This window comes from Pseudorasbora parva, chromosome 24 (genome assembly GCF_024679245.1).
Source record: "Pseudorasbora parva isolate DD20220531a chromosome 24, ASM2467924v1, whole genome shotgun sequence".
Lineage (NCBI taxonomy): Eukaryota > Metazoa > Chordata > Actinopteri > Cypriniformes > Gobionidae > Pseudorasbora > Pseudorasbora parva.
The window spans coordinates 27,205,226-27,228,276 of NC_090195.1; the positions used below are offsets into that span (position 1 = coordinate 27,205,226).

The 23,051-nt window shown below is 36.7% G+C and overlaps 1 protein-coding gene across 1 annotated transcript in view; it reads right to left on the bottom strand.

Moving 5' to 3' along the window:
- The window catches only part of kmt2ca (lysine (K)-specific methyltransferase 2Ca), a 196,490-nt gene that overhangs the window by 86,564 nt on the left and 86,875 nt on the right, over positions 1 to 23,051 (bottom strand). The window contains 4 exon segments of the mRNA XM_067434810.1: positions 1,623 to 1,798; positions 5,121 to 5,235; positions 8,762 to 8,933; positions 10,510 to 10,672. Of these exon segments, the coding sequence (XP_067290911.1) occupies positions 1,623 to 1,798; positions 5,121 to 5,235; positions 8,762 to 8,933; positions 10,510 to 10,672 (626 nt within the window).

Genomic DNA, 23,051 nt, shown 5'->3' on the forward strand with positions numbered 1-23,051 from the left:
CATAAGGAACGTTATGCTGCATGCAACATTATTCAGCATGACACGGTTTCCTCTAGGGAAGAATATCCTTGGAGAGTCGCACAGACCACTAAATGTTAGCCAATGGTTCCCTTACTGCTGTTAGGTACCGGGATGAAATCCTCAGAGCCATTGTCAGCCCTTTTGCTAATAAAGTGGGCCCTGGGTTCCTCATGGTAATGCCCGGCCTTATGTGGCTAGAGTGTGTAGGCAATTCTTAGATGACGAAGGTATTGAAGCCATTGACTGGCCCTTGCGTTGCTCAGACATAAATTCAATTTAGAACCTCAGGGACATTATGTATCAGAGCAAGTAGCTCCAGTGACTGTCCAGGACCTCACTGATACCCTGATCCAGGTCTGGGAGGAGATCCCCCAGGACACCATCCACCATCTCATCAGAAGCATGGCCACATGGGGGGCATACACACTACTGACTTACATTATGAGTTGCTGTGATGAACTTGCATGCAATTTGGGTCAACCTGTAACTTATTTTTTATTTTATTTTTACATATAGAATGTAAAGATTTTCAAATTTAACATTTTATTCTTTGAGATCCAATGTGTGATTTAAGTGTTCTCTTAATTTTTTGAGCAGTGTATTCTGAAATGTTTTTTTTGTCTTTGCATATCAGCCAGTCATTTATTAGTTGACTTCCTGAAGAGTGTGAACAATGCGATAGTTTCAAAACTAACATTTTTTTTCTATTTAAATGCAATGACCTTTGAACTAATTATGTCAATCATGTTTTGTAACTCTTGAAACATTTATACATACATGACACATAACATGACACGACTACATGTCTGATTCCTAGTCCTAGTAGCGATAAAGCAAACAAATCCATGTGTCAAACTAATTATATCAGCATTTTGTTCATTCACAAATATATCAAGTCATTCCAAAAGCTCAATTACAATGTTCTATGGAGACCTTTTACAAGATAATTTCTCTATTAATATCTATAGTATTTGAAGCCTGCAGAGAAGTAACCAGTTAATATTCATTAACACCAACAGAGAGAGAATAATGGACAAAACCAAAAGAGTAGGAATCACACACTGACATAATAGATTATGTTGATTACGCACTGTTAATGTCCATCCCTAATGCCCTGTCACGTTTCACACAAAACAAAACTCTAGAGCACATGCTAATGACAAGTATGGCAGTGTCGCTTAATATTTACACATCTTTTGGGCTAAAAACAACCCCAATTTCTTTTTTATTAGAGTGCAGTAATAACACTCTGAAACATTAATGTCATGGAAGATGCTAATTAAATGTGGCAGATGCCAACGTGGACAGGCCCTCATTCTTAAAAACCAAAAACTACAGTAAAAAATAAAAATACTACCCAGACTATATCACACACAGGTTCACTTGCAATGAGGCTTGCAGGAAACCATTGAAATTCAACTGACATTTAGAAACCAAACACTCAAACACTGAAGGATGACACTTAATGAATTTTCTTAATAAAATAAGAGTTTAATGAAAATGTGTGTCCTATTGTTATTATGCAGAAACCGATTCATTAAAGCAATAGGTCACTGGAGACGGTGTGATACTGTCATAGCTGAAGGGGTCTCATTTCCTACCTCTTACATGTGCAGCATGAGTGCTTGTCTGTAGGGCTGCCAGAGTCCTGATTCTGCCCACAGATGAGGCAGAGCAGCGCTGAATCATGCTGCTGTTGACATCCTTCACACATTACACCATTAGATGACCACTGACCGTTAGGCCTCATGCCACACTGAGCACACGTCCGGCAGTTCTGCAAAAAACAACGTTCAATTCACTCATACATCATCTAATGCATGATCATATAAAATCATGACAGCAAAACCATTTCGAGTGAACAGGAAATTAAAGTAACTATTTCTTATTCCTGTTTTTATTGAGCAGGATTCATAAGTGCAGATTACAATATTAATAACCAATTATATTGCAACCTAACTTGTATGGCCCTATCAAATACCAGCTGATTAAATCAGTGCTTTTTCATAAAGGTGGGTGGTATGACCAACATATTATGATATAAGTAATTTTAGTAAATACAAATGGTATGAGCAAATTTTATTCTGATTATAAAAATCATTTAAAAAAATAAAATAAAGTTTTTCTGGGAATACTAAAAAACAAGCAAACATTTTTGGGGGTTGGTAAGATTTTTAAAATGTTTTAAAAGAAGCTTCTTATCCTCACAGAGGCACATTTATTTTAACAAAAATACAGTAACATTTTGAAATATTACAATTTAGAAAAAAACATTTTCCTATGTAATATAGTCAAACCAGAATTTATTCAGACACCTTCAACATTTTCTCACATTATCCAAGTTTATTTGTTATATTTTAGAAAATGGTACTGAAATAATTCGTTACATGTATATAGCGCTTTTTTTAGACACTCAAAGCACTTTACATATGAAAGAGGGGAATCTCCTCAACCTCCTCAAAATATGACACGAACTCAGAGTTAAACTGTGTCAGAACAAAACCATCTTGATAATGTCAGATTACTTTTGATAGAAAGTTGATGTAATGGATTACAATCAACCAATCAGCTGTCAGCTGTTAAATTTAAGTACACAATTAGATAATGCCAATTTAGGTCAACTAATAACCAAGCAATACTTAATCTATGAAGACCTTTGGGGTATATTATGTCACAGTTTACTTTATTTTGCTATTCTCTTTATTTGCTATTATATAAACTAGTGTCCTTCAAACATTAGTAAAAAATATATATCTGGTGTCCAAATAATTTTTGGTTTGACTGTAGTGTATAATGTAATTTATTACTGTGATTCTAAAGCTGCATTTTTAGCATCATTACTCAAGTCTTCAGTGTCACATACTTCTTCATAAATCATTCTAACTTGCTGATCTGGTGCTCAAAAAATTTTTTTTAACACGGTAAATGTGTTTACTGTTGCTTTTGATCAATTTAATGCATCCTTGCAGAATAAAATATTAATGTTTGTCAAAGAAAAAAAATCGTATTGACTCCAAAACAGTATTGGGGACAATATTAAATAAACATGTCCTAATCTTGACTTGTTCCGGATATGTCTCACTCTATTTTCACACTATTTCATCTTTAAATAAAATGTTGATAATGTAAAACAGTCCTGCCGAGAGATAGCAAACATACATAAATGTACCTACAGTGCTGTAAACAGTATAGCAAATTCTACTATTGCAATACTATTGCTTCATGTACTGCAGAGACCAACATAAAATAAAATACAAAATCTAATTATTAAAATAAAACATGACAACTTGCCTCTAAAACAATGACACTTGAACTTAATAACAACTGCAAATGGCAATCTTTATGGGCTCTCTTAAATCAATTTGGATGGAGCTCCAGCATAATTATGGCTCTATAAATCCTCAAAAACATGTTCATCAGTCTGCATCAGCACTCAATAGGAGCAAAGCACCAGAAAATTCCATGCCAATTAAAAAAAATCATAAATAAAAGCCACTTCAAGCTCATCAAAAGCAGTATTTCAGCCAGCTGAAGATGGGCACGTATCAACTCTAATAACCACCCACAGACCCTTAGCAGGAAATCCAAGCCCTGTCAAGCCTCTGATGATGGGCAGACTCCTTTGCTGAGTCCTGCATGACAGGTGGGGCTTCTTGGCCGCCTCCACCAAATGATGGATGGAGTCTGAGAGTGATCTGTGTGGGATTTGGTTCAGCTTTTATATTATTTCAGATATGCAAGATATTTAGGGGCTTACTAACAATCTAATTCAATTTAGAAAAGTATAGTGTGTGTTCTCAGCCTCAGATGGCATGCTCACAGATCATAGACCATCTGTTGCACACCACACACAAAGTAAAAGATATTTCTTAAAAAGATATGCTCCAATTTGATTGGCTGACTTCATGCTATTTCTGGGCATAGGAAGGACAGATTTCAATGACACTATTAAAGGACAACTCCGGCAAATTTTTACGTTTATCTTGATCGTTATATCTTTGTGAGTACAGTCTATAAAGGAAAAAAAAGAAGATTGGTGCTTGCAACACGGAGTTATTACAGTTAATGCCCAGAGCCCCCCCTCAGCTAAATCGGCAGCTTTGGGGGCATAGACGTAAAGGGTGTCTTTGTGCCTCTAACAGACCCAAAATGCAATTAAAATGTCTGTCCAACATGAACAGGGCCCTTACATGACAACAAGATGCGTTTAGCCACTTAGCCAAGCCATTGTTTAAATTCACCGGTTTTAGCCAGCTAGCTGTGTCTCGCGCTGAAGTCCCGTGGGAACGCCGTTGTAGCTGAAAAAATAGTCCAGTGGGGAAGAGCATTCGTTTCGGTTCGTTTTTTTTTTTCCATTGACTGTACTCATAAAAATATAACGATCAAGATAAACTTAAAAATTCGCCGGAGTTGTCCTTTAAGTGCACTTCATAGGGCATTTGACAATATTAAGTTGGTTTACAGTCCCAAACAACCTGAATATTCGGAGTATTACTTAAAATGCATAATTTACATTAATCAATGGCATATAGTCAAGAGGTTTGTATTGCACGTTCTGATTCAATTACAACATGCCAAATATTTTCATATATATCAAAGTTTTTTTATATATATATTCTGATTCATCTGGGAGCAAATTGGTTTGATTTTGATCTATTATTTATTAAAAATCTATATGGAGAAAAAATAAAAGGCTTTTTATACCCCACAAATCACCCACAAAGCTCTTCAAAGTCAACAGATACCATAAGTGAGGGCACAGGAGAAGTGCATCAAAACCATCTAGTACAGCAAACACATAAGGAATAATTAAACTAAGGTAATGAAATCATCATGGTGATTAAATCAAGCTCCATATCATTCTAGAGGGAATACACAGTATGCTAGTCAGATGAAAACCAATGCACTCTTACACACACACACACACACACACACACACACACACACACACACACACACACACACAAAAAGAGGTGTGTGGGTTGCGTGTTACAGGCTCAAAATGGAAATGAAAGCACAGTGTCTCTCTTCTCACAGCAGGCCAGCATCATTGTCACAATGTGACATACACAATAGTCCATACACAAGCACAAGCTTACCTTGCACCTCCAGCCATTGGTGGGTATTGTGTCCATGATGGGCTGCAGGCAGAATGTATGATACCCTTTATCACACATGTCACACACCAGCATCTTGCTGTCTTCCCCTGGGTTCCTACACACCAGACAAGGGAAGGATAAGATGTTTAACGTTTAGTTTAAAGATGCCACAGAGAATGATTTCAGATACAGGGTTAGGGGCTTTTTTTGATAAGACACCCTGACCTATTATACTGTTAACAGTTTGTTTGCAGCTGACAGGAAATCTGCCTATATAGGGTGAAAGTGCATTTTGCTAAACAGAATATTGTAATGTTTAATGTATAGTTATGTGGAGAGGGAATGGACAGTAGACAGTGACTAAAAAATACCAGTTTTCTCCTATCTTTGTTTTATAGTTAAGCCTTTTTTTAGCATGTTCTTTTTTCTTTTTTTTGGGATGCAACAACATTTTTGCTACCAAATATTTTCAGAAGAAACTGCTATTTTTGATTTCGGGACAAAATCAGTGACTGAAACAGACATTTAATTAGCACTTGTCCAATGGTACATGTAGACTGTATCATTTAATGCAAGCATTGTGGATAAGCTACATCCGTTAAACATGTCAGATGTGTTTCTTGTATAGCCTGTAGGCTAAACAATGTCACAATGTTATATTTATCTCAAGAAAGCTATTCAATGTCCATAAACTCATTAGTTAGAAAATAATAACTCAAGAGATAAGCATTGTGCTAAATATATGCACTGTATTACATATTCATTATATTTTTACTTAACCTGTTAGTGATCTCTGCATTATTTAACACGTTTGAATAAATCTGTCATGAAAACAAGTTATTATAGTTCATTGTTGTTTAAACATTTATATTTCACCAACAAATTGTAGTAGAAACAATTCTGTTATTAAAAAGTTGATATAACTGCCTTGTAAAATTGAAATGTTTATAAAATAATTTGTGTTTTTGATTAATGAATTATTTAATAATTTAATACTTTTTGGTTTTCAGTTTTCAGCGTAGAACATTAATTTTGGTGCATTCATACTTTAATGTAACAATTTTATCGATATTATTATAACAAACAATTTTTTTAAAAAAGTGATCCACCTTTTAATTCCTAGATTTCTACCATTACATTTTTCTACAATAATAATAGCAATAATAAACTATTATTATTATTATTATTATTATGGGTTATATTTTATATAGCACCTTTAAAAGGAGCTTCTCAAAGCCATTTACAATGAAACAATGCAAACATCACAAACTAGTAAAAATACATGAACAAGAAATCAACATACATATCAAAATCAACTAAAGGCCAACCTTAAAAACCTTGTGAAAACTCAGAAGCATTGGCTGAGAAAGTCCTCAGCCATGAAGCACAGACATGTTTGATGGACTTCCAGAAGATCAACCAAGATGAATGTTTAAATTCACATATTAATCCTGGCCTTGTGCTACAATAACATAATTCAGTGAGAAATGTCAGAAGCAGACATTTAATTAATCAGTTCTTTTTAACATTATTAAGGTGATTTAAGTTTGTAACTGGGCAGTGGGCTTAATCAAATGAACTGTCATGATTCATTTAGAAACTACCATCTGCAAAGAGACGTTCAATCGATTATACAGCTGATTAACAGACAGGTTTGTTCCCCACTGTGTCAGTTTCAAAATCTAAAAACAGACTGCTCCATACACAATTTTTAGTGAACACATTTTTAGTGGAGTGTTCACTTTTTTTGCACCAAAAATCGATATTGGTCAAATATCATGTAATTTTATATCAACTGATCTACTCTCAAGACACCAGCGTCACTCCGCAGCCCGACACAACCTTATTCTACATATACACAGGAAAACAAACACCCCATTACATTCTCCAATGAGCAATAACACTTTCACTGTGGCCAAAATGTGGTAAATCAAAGAGGAGAGTCAGATTTATAGAGCTACAAGGAGGTGAGGGTGACGTCAGGAGATTTATCCATTTCCAGTGCTATATTTTCAGCCAATGCAAATCCATGTCATTTGATATTTACAGCTGCGCTGAGCCATTACATTCATTTTCACCCAGATCAAGACAGATGCATGTTGTTCCTTTCCCAGCTTTTCAGCATCTGATTCCCAGTCCCGCAGCACATCACAGTGGAGAACACAGAGCTTAAACAAAATGCAAACCATTTAAACTAAAATACAATTAAAGCATTAGAAGAATAAACATGCACCGTACGCTCCACTGTAAAAAATTCACTGTGAAAGATTTGGATTTCAATGCCTCCTCAAAACAATATACATGTATAGAAAGGCTTGTAAACACATCAGAGGTGTCTGACATCAGACGAAAGGGATTTCCCAGCAGTCATAGTCAGTGTGTGGCTGGGATGAAAAAAATAGCACACAAAAAAAATCCCTAAGGGTTATCTTGTTTTCGTCCATGGCATAGATATGGCATGCTCTGTATAAACACAATTGATATACTATTCTAACAGCAATATGAAGTTAGCAAAAGCAAAAAAGTACTTTGGAAGAAAATAAGGTGCATATAATTCCACAGATTTTCGTATCAGTGATGAAAAAACATACAAAGTGCATTCTATTCCATAATCATTTTTTTTTAATAATGGGTGCAGAATAGTGCTGACCATGAAAACATGACCATGTTTTGCTTAATTCTTTTTTTCTTTAATTGCTAATGCAACCTTTTACACCACAGACTGAAATTCAGCCATTGCTTGGTTATTAGTTGACCTAAATTGTTATTATCTAATAGTGTACTTAAATTGAACATCTAGCAGCTTGTAACTATGGTTGATTGTAACATCAACTTTCTATCAAAAGTTATCTGACATTATCAAGATGATTTTGTTGACACAGTTTAACTCCCGAGTTCGTGTCATATTCATTGCCATGTCCTAAACTATAGCAAATAAACTGTGATAATGTGAGAGAGAGAGAGAGAGAGAGAGAGAGAGAGAGAGAGAGAGAGAGAGAGAGAGAGAGAGAGAGAGAGAGAGAGAGAGAGAGAGAGAGAGAGAGAGAGAGAGAGAGAGAGAGAGAGAGAGAGAGAGAGAGAGAGAGAGAGAGAGAGAGAGAGAAGGAGAATGGGCCGACGGATTCAAGAGTTTGCATTTTCTGCACTGATCTAAAAATCAGCGGAATTATATTCATCTAATTTTTTTTTTTTTTACTTATAAGTGGTCATAGCCTTATGTAAATTCCTTGTGCCTGGCTTTGGTTTTATCTGCTTCCAGTTATTTTCAGCGGTGATGCTGCTTGATATTGCAAACCATATTATTTTAATGTATTGTCTTAATTACAAACACAATGGTTAATAGTGCAAACAGTTTCACCTTTTACTGCACTTTGTTGTTATTCTTGTTATCTTGTTATCTTATTTCCCTACAGTGGCTTATGAATCGGAAGTCTTGCACATTTGCAGAAAACGGCTGGATAACATGAATATAGCAGAACATATAAAACAGAGCTGTAAGTGTCTGAGATAACTGAAAGCATTCTCAAAGCTGCCAAAAATCTAAAGGGAAAGTGTACAATTTTTGACCAACGAGTGATCCAATTCTCCAGGAATCTGAACTTGCCATGAGTAATTAATGTCCAGGTGAGCTGGATACTCACTTGCATGAGAGGCAGACTTTGCACTCAGGGCACTGCCAGCCGGCCCTCTTCAGCGGGGTGACAGCGATGTCCAGACAGGCCCCATGGTAATGCTGGCCACATGTGCAGCAAAACAGCTGATCGAGTAAGTCTCCAGAACTGTCACAAACCAGACAGTTCACCTCATCTTTTGCTGAAAAAAGACAAAATATATAACGTGTCTACAACTCACACAATTTTAAAACACGGTTTTGTGACTGTGTCTCACTTCATGTAATGACTGGCTAAACAGTTTAGACATAAAATGAAGTTGCAGGTTTACTGTTGTCAAATAAAGTTGTATCATTTCCTACAGAATGATCTACAGCAGGTGCTACACACAATGGTATCTATTCTGCTTTCTCCTTTTAAATTCACTGACTGGGCAGACCTAATCGTTTTTGAGCTCTGAAAGTTACAGTCTAGTCTGCTTTCCATGCAAATCAAGCTCATTCTCAAGAGGTAGATTTAAATAGATTTCTCATTATATGGCTGTTTAAATAGTAATCATAATAATAATAACAGTAACAATAATAATTTCTATTATTAAAAAATATATAATAAAAAAAAAATCACAATCCACTAAAATTAGGTTTGCACCATCTAAATTATCTAAATACCACAAATATATATATAACGATATGCATATCGCAATGGCTTGCAATATCTTAATGATTTTAATAGGCTACTTCAAAAAGTTGCTAAAAAGTCAAAGTTTTAGGTCGACGCATAGGCTACAGCAGAGTTAAAGAGAGTAATTATGCAATAAGCTGTGGAAAACAACTAATCGTGGTACTTGAGTTGTCAAGAAACACACACAAACTGATCGCGCACAGCCAGCTCTCAGAAAGCGAGTAATCACAAATGAAGTTCTCTTTTACTGCTTATTGCACTCGAACGGTCAAACACACACAGTTGTGTAAAAACGCTTGTATTGGCGAGTATTCATGCAAACACAGTCGGTTATGTCTTAAGTGAATGTAAACAGTTGGGAAAGAAGTCGGATGTGTGTCAATAGGATCCGTGCATTAGGTCTTAAAATGACAGCTTGCTAATACAGTAAACCTGCTACTGTCTGTCAAACAACAAAAGAAAAAGAGAGAATCACTCTGTGCTCTTGGCTGATAAACGTTTTAAGCTTTTATATGAATCAATGTATATTTAATCAATGTGAAGACTGCAGTTCTACATTTGATTATTCAGTCCTGTATTGTTTCTTCCTTGAATGCTACTGTTAAATATAACGAATGTAATATCATGTGATGTGTAATTTGCCTCCATGTTGTTAGTTTTAATAACAAAGATAAATTAAAATAACAAAAATAAGTATCACCCTTCCCTAGTTTCAGGGGTTTTGTTTACCTGTATGTTCTTGGTGTGAAGTTTTCAGGTTAATATAACTAAATTATATTACCAAGTTGAGCATTTAATTGGAGATGTTGGCACTGAAATATTTTTTGTTGTTGTTAGTTTACATTAATGTTAAAATGTCATTGTCAGATTTGTGACTACTTTTTATGTAATACTAAAACACTGCTGTTCAAGTAGCAGTAATGAGAAAAAATGTGAAATTGATTTTACACACAAAGCAATATCATATCGCACAATGTAACAAGTGATGGCATATAGCTATTTCACTCAATACCGTGCAGCCCTAACAAAAACACAAAAAGCTTTAAGGTTTTCTCAATGAATCAGCAGAAGGTAACATGTGTAACAGAGAAACTCACATCGGATGAGGGCTTGTTGGATGTGATCCGGGCAGAGGAGGGTGTATGCCTTTATGTCCTGGAAGGTTCCGGCAGCAGCTGCACAGGGGTAATGAAAGGAGCGCCCACAGCTCTCCTCACAGCACTTTATGGATGCTCCAAGGCGCTTACAGTATGCACAGCACTATAAAAGTTAATACAGATACATAAATATTGGTGCTGTAGTTCCAATTCAGTAAATACTCAGTACATCACTATTAGACATACACAGTTTAGATTCATTTAGATATTAATTTCTGGCCAATATAAAAAAAAATGCTATTTTACACAGCTCAAAAACTGTTTATTTACCATATTTATAGCTTTCTTTAGATTAAAGGATAGTTGACCCAAAGATGAAAATGTGCATGCGAGATGTAAGTGTGTTTGTTTCTTCAGTAGAACACAAATGAAAATGTTTAACTTCAACTGTTGCAGTCTGCCAGTCATAATGCATGTGAATGGGTAACAACTCTATGACAAAAAAAAAAAAAAAACATGCTTAGAAAACATGCACAAAAACCCTGCTGCTCGTGACGACACATTGATATCTTAAGACACAAACCGATTTTACAATACAAACAGCTCTCATTAGTGCCTATGTGGATCGGCCGAATGAGGCATTTACATAATATAAATCTATGATCGCACCAGTTTGACCTTACCAGATGGAAGTAATGAACACTAGATGAGATTCGGCTGGATATGAGGTAAAAAAATAAATAAATACCATTTGGTTTCTCACAGAAGAGCAGCAGGGTTTTTGTGCATGTTGTCCAAGCATGTTTTTTTTTTTTTTTTTTTTTTACTCTCAGAGTTGTTACCCATTCATATGCATTATTACTGGCAGACTGCAATAGTTGGAATAAAAAAATATATATATATATTAATGTGTGTTCTACTGAAGAAACAAACACACCTTCATCTTGGATTAACTGGGGTAAGCAGATAAACATCACATTTTCATTTTTGGGTGAACTATCCCTTTAAGAAGCACAAATCCCTAATAATGAAACATGTGTCTGCATCCATGGACCATCATTAAAAGAATACGCACGCTTTTATGCAGGCTACAAATGCAAACTTCATTAAAGAAATAAGCTTGTTGAATTAAATGATTATTCGATACTCATAGAATTGTTTAAATTATAAAAATGCTATAAAAATGTGTATTTGCGGAATGAGAAAAGAATCACAATGAATCACTGCGTTTTCATTTCTACTACTAATAGAAAGGGACATGCTATAATATATATACTTTTTGTTTAACAGTTCTGTCAACATTTATTAGACCAAACAGTTTTAAAAAAGACAGTAAACTAATGAAGTCCAATATATCTGCATTCTGGCAGTGGTATTCTTAGCACTATCATATAAAGTCCCAGTTCCACAGACAGGGCTTAGTCTAAGCCAGGATTGGGCCTTAGTTCAATTAGGGCATTTAACTATATTTTAAAACTGTGCCCTAGAAAAAAAGAAAAAGAAAATAAATAACCTTACTAGTGTACATCTTGAGACAAAATACTGGCACTGACATATTTTAAAATATGTTAGGGCAATTACTTTCAGTTAAAACAGCTCACACATGTAATTTAGGCTGGGACTGGCTAAAGCCTTGTCTGTGAAATTCAGGGTAAAAGCCCTCTTAGTCCGACCCTGCATCAAGTGCACTTAGATTAGTTTGTCGTTTAATGAATGTAATGCATTATTTTGCAATTTATTTTCAGTGATACTTATACTACATTATTATACTTCCAGAGACATGAGATGAACTGTGCTACAAACAAGCACTGCATAGCAAACAGTACACCTTTTTTTTCTAAACAAGAAACCAAATCTCCATTGAGGTGTATTGAAACATACTGTGACCTTTAAAAGTAAAAGCATCAAAACGCATCCATTTAAACACCTTAACGCATATGTGAAAATTCAAACTGTCCTAAAACACTTCTTTTTAATCGGTCAATAATACATAAGCTGTTGGACTCAAAGGAACATAAAAAGCCAGAGCAACAAGCAAGAATGAAATGATATGGCAAGCAATTACTGATGAAACAGAAATTAATTAATTTATTTATTAGGGTAATATAAAGTATGTGATTGCAGTCTTTATTCTCTGCGATGAGCACTGTGGCACATGTACTTGGTTTACAGGTTGTTTATTTAATTGAAAAACACTATCTTTTAATTAAATCTGTTTTTATTAAAATCAGACTTTTTAAATAATATTCTAAAATAAAACTACTCTTTTTGGAGTAGTATCAAAAAAATGATGTGGTAAACGGCAAAAAACAAAAAAAAACATGTTCATCTGTTGTGTTGCTCTTATAGTAGCCTTTACGAGCGTAAGAGTGGTACAAAGCCATAACCCTGAACAGCAAGGTTTTCATAACACGCTGTTCCTCTCACAGGTCCATTTGCTCGTTACACACTTCCCCCTCTTTCAGCATTTATTTTTTCAACCTTTCAGATATATCCAGTAAAGCATTCAGGATCAAGGCAAATGCCATTCAAAATAAGGGCTCGGATGAAAACTGGCCAGACATTTAAATCACCACCATGGAAAAAGCACTCACACTTTGAATAATAGAGAACGCTAGGGCCTGAGAAAACGGCCCTAAACTAAAAATGTCTCTAGTCAGCAGTCTCTCTAGCTCTCTCATGCTTTAGAAACCCTTGGCCTAAGGCCCAAATGCAACAATCTGCAAATACCTTTTAACACCAAGCTTTAAGCAATTATCGCCCAGGCGGTGAGTCCACAGAGCCTGACAGCAGCCTATACCCACAATGCTCTTTTCTGAATTGCTCTGCAGGACAGCCATATAGATCTCCCTGGCCATACTGTCCACTCTCAGGGCTGGCAGGGTGTTGAGTATCTCATCTTTATTCCATGTCTCAAATAATTGAAACCATCCCCTCAGACATCTCCTTCATGAGGTGAAAAAGCTACAGCTGATCCATTATTGGTGCCAAAACTCCAAGGACACCATTATAAAGTAGAACAGCATTCCCTCCTTGAAATCCTATATGCAAAGAGGCATAATGGCAGCATTCCAAACGGAGCAGGCCAGTGATGAAAGATGCAGTAAAATGTTGGATGAGTGTTCTGTACGATGCACAATGTCAGCTGGTTTGTGTCTCGGTCAGTCAGTGCGTGGATGGCGGTTCTGCAGCGATTCTGTTTATAGTATGTGAAACGGTTTATAGACATGGCCTTAATCCTGGAAGTTGTTTTTGTACATTTGCAATTCATTACTACCAGTTTTGACTGTTCTCTTGTCTATAAGTTATGAACACAATGAAAAACTGACCTGATTTACTTTGTAAAAGCATGTTCTTGCTTTTTTGCATGATTTATTTGTAACATTTAGGCCGTGTCCACCAAAGCGTTTTTTCACACAGCTGGCTGGCATTTTCAATTGTTTTCAATTGGAGCGCTGCGTTTTTAAAACGCCTGGAGTACAACGAGGTGTTGAGCAAGTATTTCACGCTCAAGCGCTGATCGCTCAGCGTTTTTTACTGGTCGCCGAGAGTAGAAAAATGTTCAACTTTGAGTAAAACGCAGCGCTCATCACTGTCACTTTTCACCCAGCGGTCCAATCACAGGGGAGACGGGGCGAGACAAACACAACACAGACCAACCGCCACATTCTGCGTGTCGTGAACAGATGACAACAAGCAATAATAACGGTACAAAATTATTTAAAACGAGCCAGAGCAAATACTTTACATTGTATCTGCAATTCAATATAGAACCAATACAGAAACAAACTACCTGTGAAATTATTAACACTTCTGTGGATTTTCTGCATCATAAGCAAAGAGTCTCAACTGAAGAAAAAAAAAAACGTTGCCTGCCAAAACGCTCAAGCGCTCACAGCGGGCGTTTTCAGCAGAGCACCTAGCATTTTCAGCTGGTTAAAAACGCTTCGGTAGACACGGACTTGGTGTTAATTTCGAAATTAAGTCGAGATGATGATGACACTGACGTCATTAAATGATAACTTTGACTATATCAACATGGAACTAAAATGTTCTTAAAAAAATCTTGACTTGTTTTTGACGAATATAAGAGTGTCAAATATTATCATTATCAAAATATCTACAAGCTTTTATGCTTGTGGATGCCATATGTCAAGACTTTAAATGCCACAAATAGATTTTGTGCAAAAGGATACATTTTCTTTCCGGTGTTTTACCTAATATTTGCAATCTGGCAACCATGCTCATGTGCTCTCTCTACACTGTAGAAGCGCTGCCAATCAGGGGCGTGGGACTGGGGGGATAAAGGGTACTGAGTAACCAGGGCCCAAGGCAGGGAAGTCTGTTTTCTATACATACACATACATGGTACGGGGGCCCAGCAAGATGGTTTGTACCCAGGGCCCAAAATTTGGTGCTACGCCCCTGCTGCCAATGGTTTAAAAACAGTTCAAACAAGCAATCTGGAGTTTCAATCACCCATCTCCATTTGAGATCCATATTGAGAAAAATAACTGTGATTATAAAATTTGCAGCATGACTAAAATGTTTTAGTCAATAAAACCATTTTAGTCATGCTACATAATGGTTGAACTGAAAATCACACATCAGGCCTAAATGTCTGGGTTCATAGACAGGGTTAGATTAAGTCAGGATTAGACCTTAGTTCAGTTAGAACATTTATAAATGTGCCTTAGAAAAAAACATTACTAGTGTGCATCTTGAGACAAAACAATTGTTGCTGCTTTCAGTTCAACAATCTGGGACTATGCTTAAGCCTTGTCTGTGAAATCAGGGGTTAGTCGACTAAAACTTTACTAAACAAAAGCAGGACAAGGTGGACTAAATATGATACACAAAAAAAGTACATTTGACAGAACTAAAACTAAGACTTAAAAACAGCAGACAAAATTAACAATATTACCCATTCACATTCGCTTCTAAAGGTGGGAAAAAATATAATATTTTGTTCATGCATACAGTACGTGTTCAAATAAAGTCACAGGAAGATGATCTGGTTGTTTAGTTCAGGTCATCCTCAGTCCTTTACTATTTCACAGCCTTGCGAGTCACTGCCAGGATAAACCCACATCAAAACAAAGTCCTTATTGGAGCAAGTCAGTTCATTCAGCAGCCATCCTGGCAATACCCTCTGGTAGCTGGCACTTTCCATGAATAGGGTACAAACTGATTACTTTTCTTCCTTAAGAATTTAGAGGAATAAAAATTGTGCTTTCCACAGGCTATATAAGACAGTATAGGCTATGACTCGATGACAATTTGTAGACTAAGCCACGTTTCCACTCCACAAATACATAAAACATTAGTTTTATGTATTTATTTATTTATTTGTTTGTTTATGTTTGTATGTTGTATGTATGTATGTATGTATGTATGAATGTTTGTATGTATGTATGTATGTATGAATGTTTGTTTGTATGTATGTATGTATGTATGTATGTATGTATGTATGTATGTATGTATGTATGTATGTATGTATGTATGTATGAATGTTTGTTTGTATGTATGTATGTATGTATGTATGTATGTATGTATGTATGTATGTATGTATGTATGTATGTATGTATGTATGTATGTATGAATGTATGAATGTATGAATGTATGTATGTATGTATGTATGTATATATGTTTTGGTCTGACAGCAATGACATGTTAAATGTTAAAGGTTAAACATGTTAAATTATTATTAAACATAAGATTAACCTAGCACAAGTAGTAGTTCGTTTTTAAATACTTCAAACCTCTATTTCCCACCTAAAACAGTTTTTTTTTTCTACCCACAGGTCTTGACCTTCATCTGATACTGTGACATAATAATGTGTTTTATCGATATTCAAATTATTTTAATAAAAACATATTGTTTTACTAATTTTAAGTGACCAAAAAATACTGTATGCTTTAAATACATTATGTCCCACAGTTAAATTACTTAGGAAGTGACATACTTTGATCCTTTCTACAGTATGATGGGAACTCAAATAAACATTCCATTTTCTCAATTTGTATACAAGCAGTAATGTGTTGACAAGTGTCAAAATTCAACCATTCAACCTGTTGCCCGAGTTATTGTAAGAAATATAATTTAACAATTATCTTTATTTTACATCTACAAATTGGCATGCATATTCCAACCAACTGTAGCAGCTGCACTGCTAATCGCATACTGGCTGGCCTTGAGCTCCTAAACATACAGTAAATCAACTGGGGTTGGTGTTCTGTTAGAAGACCAGGTCTACCTTAAAAAAGGCCCCAGTCACCCCGGTCATAAACTGTTCTCCCCTCTGCTATCTGGCAAACAGTAACAAAACCTTCAATCAAAGTCCACTGGATTACTGCACAGCTTCTACTTGCAGGCAATAAAGCTGCTAAACTGGTACGCTGTAGAGCAACAGATCTAATGGCCACTGTGACACTCGCACAGAGAAAGTGGGGAAAACCTAGCATGATGTAAAGTTAAGGCCTTCATCTGAATCATTTACTTTGTGAACAACTGTCCCCACTGCCTCATTATCAGTAAGCAGAGAAATGTGTGTCAGAGGTAGAAACACTAAAACAAAAGGAGTTTCTACTGAAATATTGCTCATCTCACAGAAAACATGGACCACATTTACTCTTAAATTGTAAGTTTCAATTTGAATTGTTGAAGGTTAAGAGACTGTATTTTCTATATCCACACACACAGATCAGATGCTATGTGTTTTTCCACAAAAATCAGATCCCAGGTGAAGAGAACAAGCTGATATAAAAATTAATTACTCCTAATGTGCTTTCCCTGCCCGGGTTCCACGCGCCCCTGCGTCTGCCACATTGCATTGTGTTAATTAGTGGAGTAGCACAAGAGAGGCGGCTGTGGCAGTTCTGAACTGCTCCGCTCCTAATTAGAAAATATTTTAAAGACCAGGGGACCGATACAACCTCTCCAGTCTCTTCCACTGCCAGTAATAACCCCATTCATGATTAACTCTGAATACTTAATCAACAGTGAGCGCATTTTTCATTCCTCCACAGAAATTATCTTAGGAAAAGTTATAGCTCAAGTTTGCGACTGCATTCAAAAATGTAAACTGGCGCAAACATGGGCCCACTCAACTCTACTAATAGCCCTTTGCCACCAAAATTATGCTGGATTGAGCGATCAGTAAAGCTCTGCCAAATTCAGCTCGGGTGTCCACAAAGATAAACAATGGCTAATCATAATCACTAACTATGTTACTATAAAGCCCTCTCCAAAAAAACAAAACAAAAAAACTATACAGTGCAGTCGTTATGTCTTTGCTTATACTACTAAGAGAGTTTTGAGAACACATTTACACATTCTTAATCAGTAAAGGGCTGCATGATTAACAGTGGTGTAAATCGAACGGTTCATCAAGATTTAATACAATATAAATTCTTACAACCAACTATACAATATTTTCCGATACCTCTGCGATACAATTCAATTCAAGGGTATATCGTATTTCAATATTATATTATGTGCCTATTTTACACAACCAGTTACATTTTTATTCACTCACAACTGCAAACAAAATCTCTCTCTCTCTCTCTCTCTCTCTCTCTCTCTCTCTCTCTCTCTCTATATATATATATATATATATACACACACACACACACACAAGGGCTGTCAAGCAATTACAATATTTAATCACAATTTAATCACACATTTTTATAAGTTATAAATGTACCTTAAACTAATATGTTTTTAAGTTTTTACTCTACTCTAATCATCATGGGTATGGACACACATGCATGCTTCATGCAAATGTATGTTTATTATTAGTGAAACCATACTCAGAGCATAAAAGACTAGACATGTGTCAAAGCTCACATTTTTCAAAGAACTAGTTTATGTCTCTTAAGCCTAAGCTTAAAAATTCAGAACAAGCAGTGATTTCTCTCATTTGAAGAATATAAATAAAGGGAGTTTTTACACTGGTAATTTAATTCAGAAAAGGGCACAGTTCGTATGAAATTGGTAATGTGAAAGCTGTCATGCGGACCTGAGAACGCACCAGAGGAGGTCCATATTCCATGAGCAGGAATATAGCGTGGCCCCTTTAAGAGATGCGAGTTCCCTATTGAACTGCCAGTATTTTGAGTGTGTGTGTGCCGGACTGTGCCATGATTCACGTGAACAGTGTGAAGAACACGGACTCGGGAGCACTCTTGTTCAGAAAAGTAACCTGTGTATTCGTTTTACCCGATGTAATGTTTTTAGTTCAATAAAACACATGTACTGTAAGTGGTGATGGTGTTAATCATGAGCAAGAGTGAGCTTGCAATGCATCGCGTTCAGACTGCAGAGAATGTGCTCAATGAAAAAAAAAAACACACTTTTCTTTCGACCTGGAGCCTAATAAAAGTTAAGCAGAAAATATGGTAGCTTATGTAGGCTATAACAGCACTTTGTTTCAGAGTAATGTTATTGTTAATCCTTTTCTTTCCCTATTAATGTTTGCTGCTGCATCCTTTATGTCTATGGCTGATCTCAACTTCAACTACGGGCCATGGATCAAACAGAAAATGCGCGCTGCATTAATAAAAATGAATTTGTGTTAACGTGTTAATTTTGACAGCCCTAATATATACACACACACACACACACACACACACACACACACACACAGTGAGGAAAATAAGTATTTGAACACCCTGCTATTTTGTTCTAAGTTCTCACACTTGGAAAAACCAGAAAAAAATCCAGAAATCACTATGTATGATTTTTTTTTAAAACTATTTATTTGTATGATACAGCTGCAAATACGTTTTTGAACACCTGTCTATCAGCTAGAATCCTGACGCTCAAACACCTGTTAATCTGCCTTTAAAATGTCCACCTCCACTACATTTATTATCTTAAAGTAGATGTACCTGCTTGAGGCCGTTTGCTGCATAAAGACACCTGTCCACCCCATACAATCAGTAAGAATCCAACTACTAACATGGCCAAGACCAATGAGCTGTCCAAAGACACTAGAGACAAAATTGTACACCTCTACAAGGCTGGAAAGGGCTACAGGGAAATTACCAAGCAGCTTGGTGAAAAAAGGTCCACTGTTGGAGCAATCATTAGAAAATGGAAGAAGCTAAACATGACAGTCAATCTACCTTGGACTGGGGCACCATGCAAGATCTCACCACGGGAGCTGATCAATGACCTGAAAAGAGCTTGGGCCACCGTTTCCAAGGTTACTGTGGGTAATACACTAAAGCCTAGTTCAGACTGCACGATTTTCAAACTCGTCGGGTCACTGCTCTATTCACACTGCATGACTATCTGGGGTATCATTCAGTCACTGCTGTGTTCACACTGCACGATGGTTTAACGACAGAGGAGTTCACACTGCATGACTGAACAAGAGGAAGAATCGCCGACAACTCTCTCTCTCCGGTGTGCAAACTGCGTTTCCCAAACTACACGTGTGATGTGACGAGTAAACAACGCGAGATCACACGTGCGTCAGACCGGAGTTCTCGCGCAAGACTTTGAATTGTTATTAAAAATGATAAACTGCACAAAGTTTGCTTCAAATTGTATGTGCGCTGATTTGTGGAAAAAAAGAAAAAAAGATTATGGCGGAAGAAATTGTTGGAGAGACAGAGGGAGCCAGGATTGTGTTCTGCAAAGACAGTTTGAGGTAAATAAACAATTTTGTAATGTGCTGCTGCTGTGGCTGGATGTGCAAATGTTTGGCCTTTGTTTCTGTTTGATAGAATTGTAAATATATTTATTAAAATACTGATATTCTGCTCTATAACTCATCTCTGAACCTCCTGCTGCCCTGTATCTCACTCTTTCATTGGCTGTCAGTCATCGCCGATGTAATTTTCAGTCAGAACGCAGTTCACATAGCAGGAGTTTGAATCGCCGACAGGTCCAGATATTTAGCATGCCAAATATCCCACCGGCGTCGGCGACTCGTCGGCGATTCTCTCTGATCGCGTCTTTGATCATTCACACTGCGTGATTGTCACTCGCGTGCACGAGCACCGATTTGCCTGTGATCTCGGGCATTTGTCGGCGATTTCGCAAAACCTGTCGGCGACTCAAAATTGGGGCAAAAATCGGGCAGTGTGAACCAGGCTTAAGACATCATGGTTTGAAATCATGCATGGCACGGAAGGTTCCCCTGCTTAAACCAGCACATGTCCAGGCCCGTCTATGACCATTTGGATTATCCAGAGGAGTCATGGGAGAAAGTCATGTGGTCAGATTAGACCAAAATCTTTTGAAAAAATGTTTTGGTCATAATTCCACTAAAAGTGTTTGGAAAAAGAAGAATGATGAGTACCATCCCAAGAAAACCATCCCTACTGTAAAGCATGGTAGCATCATGGTAGCATCATGCTTTGGGGGTGTTTTTCTGCACATGGGACAGGGCAACTGCACTGTATTAAGGAGAGGATGACTGGGGCCATGTATTGCGAGATTTTGGGTAACAACCTCAGTTGGAGCATTGAAGATGGGTCGAGGCTGGGTCTTCCAACATGACAATGAACCAAAGCCCTGCCAGGATAACCAAGGAGTGGCTCTTTAAGAAGCATATCAAGGTTCTGGCATGGCCTAGCCAGTCTCCAGACCTAAACCTAATAGAGAATCTTTGGAGGGAGCTCAAATTCTGTGTTTCTCAGCGACAGGGCAGAAACCTGACTGATCTAGAGAAGATCTGTGTGGAGGAGTGGGCCAAAATCCCTCCTGCAGTGTGTGCAAACCTGGTGAAAAACTAGAGGAAACGTTTGACCTCTGTAATTGAAAACAAAGGCTACTGAACCAAATATTAACATTGATTTTCTCAGGTGTTCAAATACTTATTTGCAGCTGTATCATACAAATAAATAGTTTAAAAAAAAATCATACATTGTGATTCATGGATTTTTTTTAGATTGTGTCTCTCACAGTAGACATGCACCTAGGATGACAATTTCAGACCCCTCCATGATTTCTAAGTTGGAAAGCTTGCAAAATAGCAGGGTGTTCAAATACTTATTTTCCTCACTGTGTATGTATATGTATGTATATATATATATATATATATATATATATATATATATATATATATATGTATATATATATATGTATATATATATATATATATATATATATATATATATATATATATATATATATATATATATATATATATATATATATATATATATATATATATATATATATATACACACACTCACCTAAAGGATTATTAGCAACACCTGTTTAATGTCTCATTAAAGTAATTATCTAATCACCCAATCACATGGCAGTTGCTTCAATGCATTTAGGGGTGTGGTCCTGGTCAAGACAATTTCCTGAACTCCAAACTGAATGTCAGAATTGAAAAGAAAGGTGATTTAAGCAATTTTGAGCGTGGCATGGTTGTTGGTACCAGACATTCCGGTCTGAGTATTTCACAATCTGTTACTGGGATTTTCACACTCAACCATTTCTATGGTTTACAAAGAAAAACATCCAGTATGCAGCAGTCCTGTGGGCAAAAATGCCTTGTTGATGCTAGAGGTGAGAGGAGAAAGGGCCGACTAATTCAATCTGATAAAAGAGCAACTTTGTCTGAAATAACCACTTGTTACATACAAAGTATGCACAAAGAATTTGTGAATTTGTCACAACACACACAACCTTGAGGCGGATGGGCTACAACAGCAGAAGACCCCACCAGGCACCACTCTTCTCCACTACAAATAGGAAAAAGAGGCTACAATTTGCAAAAGCTCGCCAAAATTGGAGAGTTTGAAGACTGGAAAAATGTTGCCTGTTCTGATGAGTCTCGATTTCTGTTGAGACATTCAGATGGTAGAGTTAGAATTTGGCGTAAACAGAATGAGAACATGGATCCATCATGCCTTGTTACCACTGTGCAGGCTGGCTGGTGGTGTAATGGTGCGGGGGATGTTTTCTTGGTACACTTTAGGCCCCTTAGTGCCAATTGGGCATCATTTAAATGCCACAGCCTACCTGAGCATTGTTTCTGACCATGTCCATCCCTTTATGACCACCATGTACCCATCCTCTGATGGCTACTTCCAGCAGGATAATGCACCATGTCACAAAGCTCAAATTATTTCAAATTGGTTTCTTGTACATGACAATGAGTTCACTGTACTAAAATGGCCCCCAGAGTCACCAAATCAAACCTCATAGAGCATATTTGGGATGTGGTGGAATGGGAGCTTCGTGCCCTGGATGTGCATCCCACAAATCTCCATCAACTGCAAGATGCTATCCTATCAATATGAGCCAACATTTCTAAAGAATGCTTTCAGCACTTTGTTGAATCAATGCCACGTAGAATTGAGGCAGTTCTGAAGGCGAAAGGGGGTCAAACACAGTATTAGCATGGTGTTCCTAATAATCCTTTAGGTGAGTGTGTATATATAGGCATCTGTTGTAATTGTGTTGTGAACATTTGGGAAAGCAACATTTTATTTATCTTTATTTAAACCATATTATTATTATAATTAAAAATAAAAATTGTTGGCCTAATTGAAATATAGAAAGCACTATA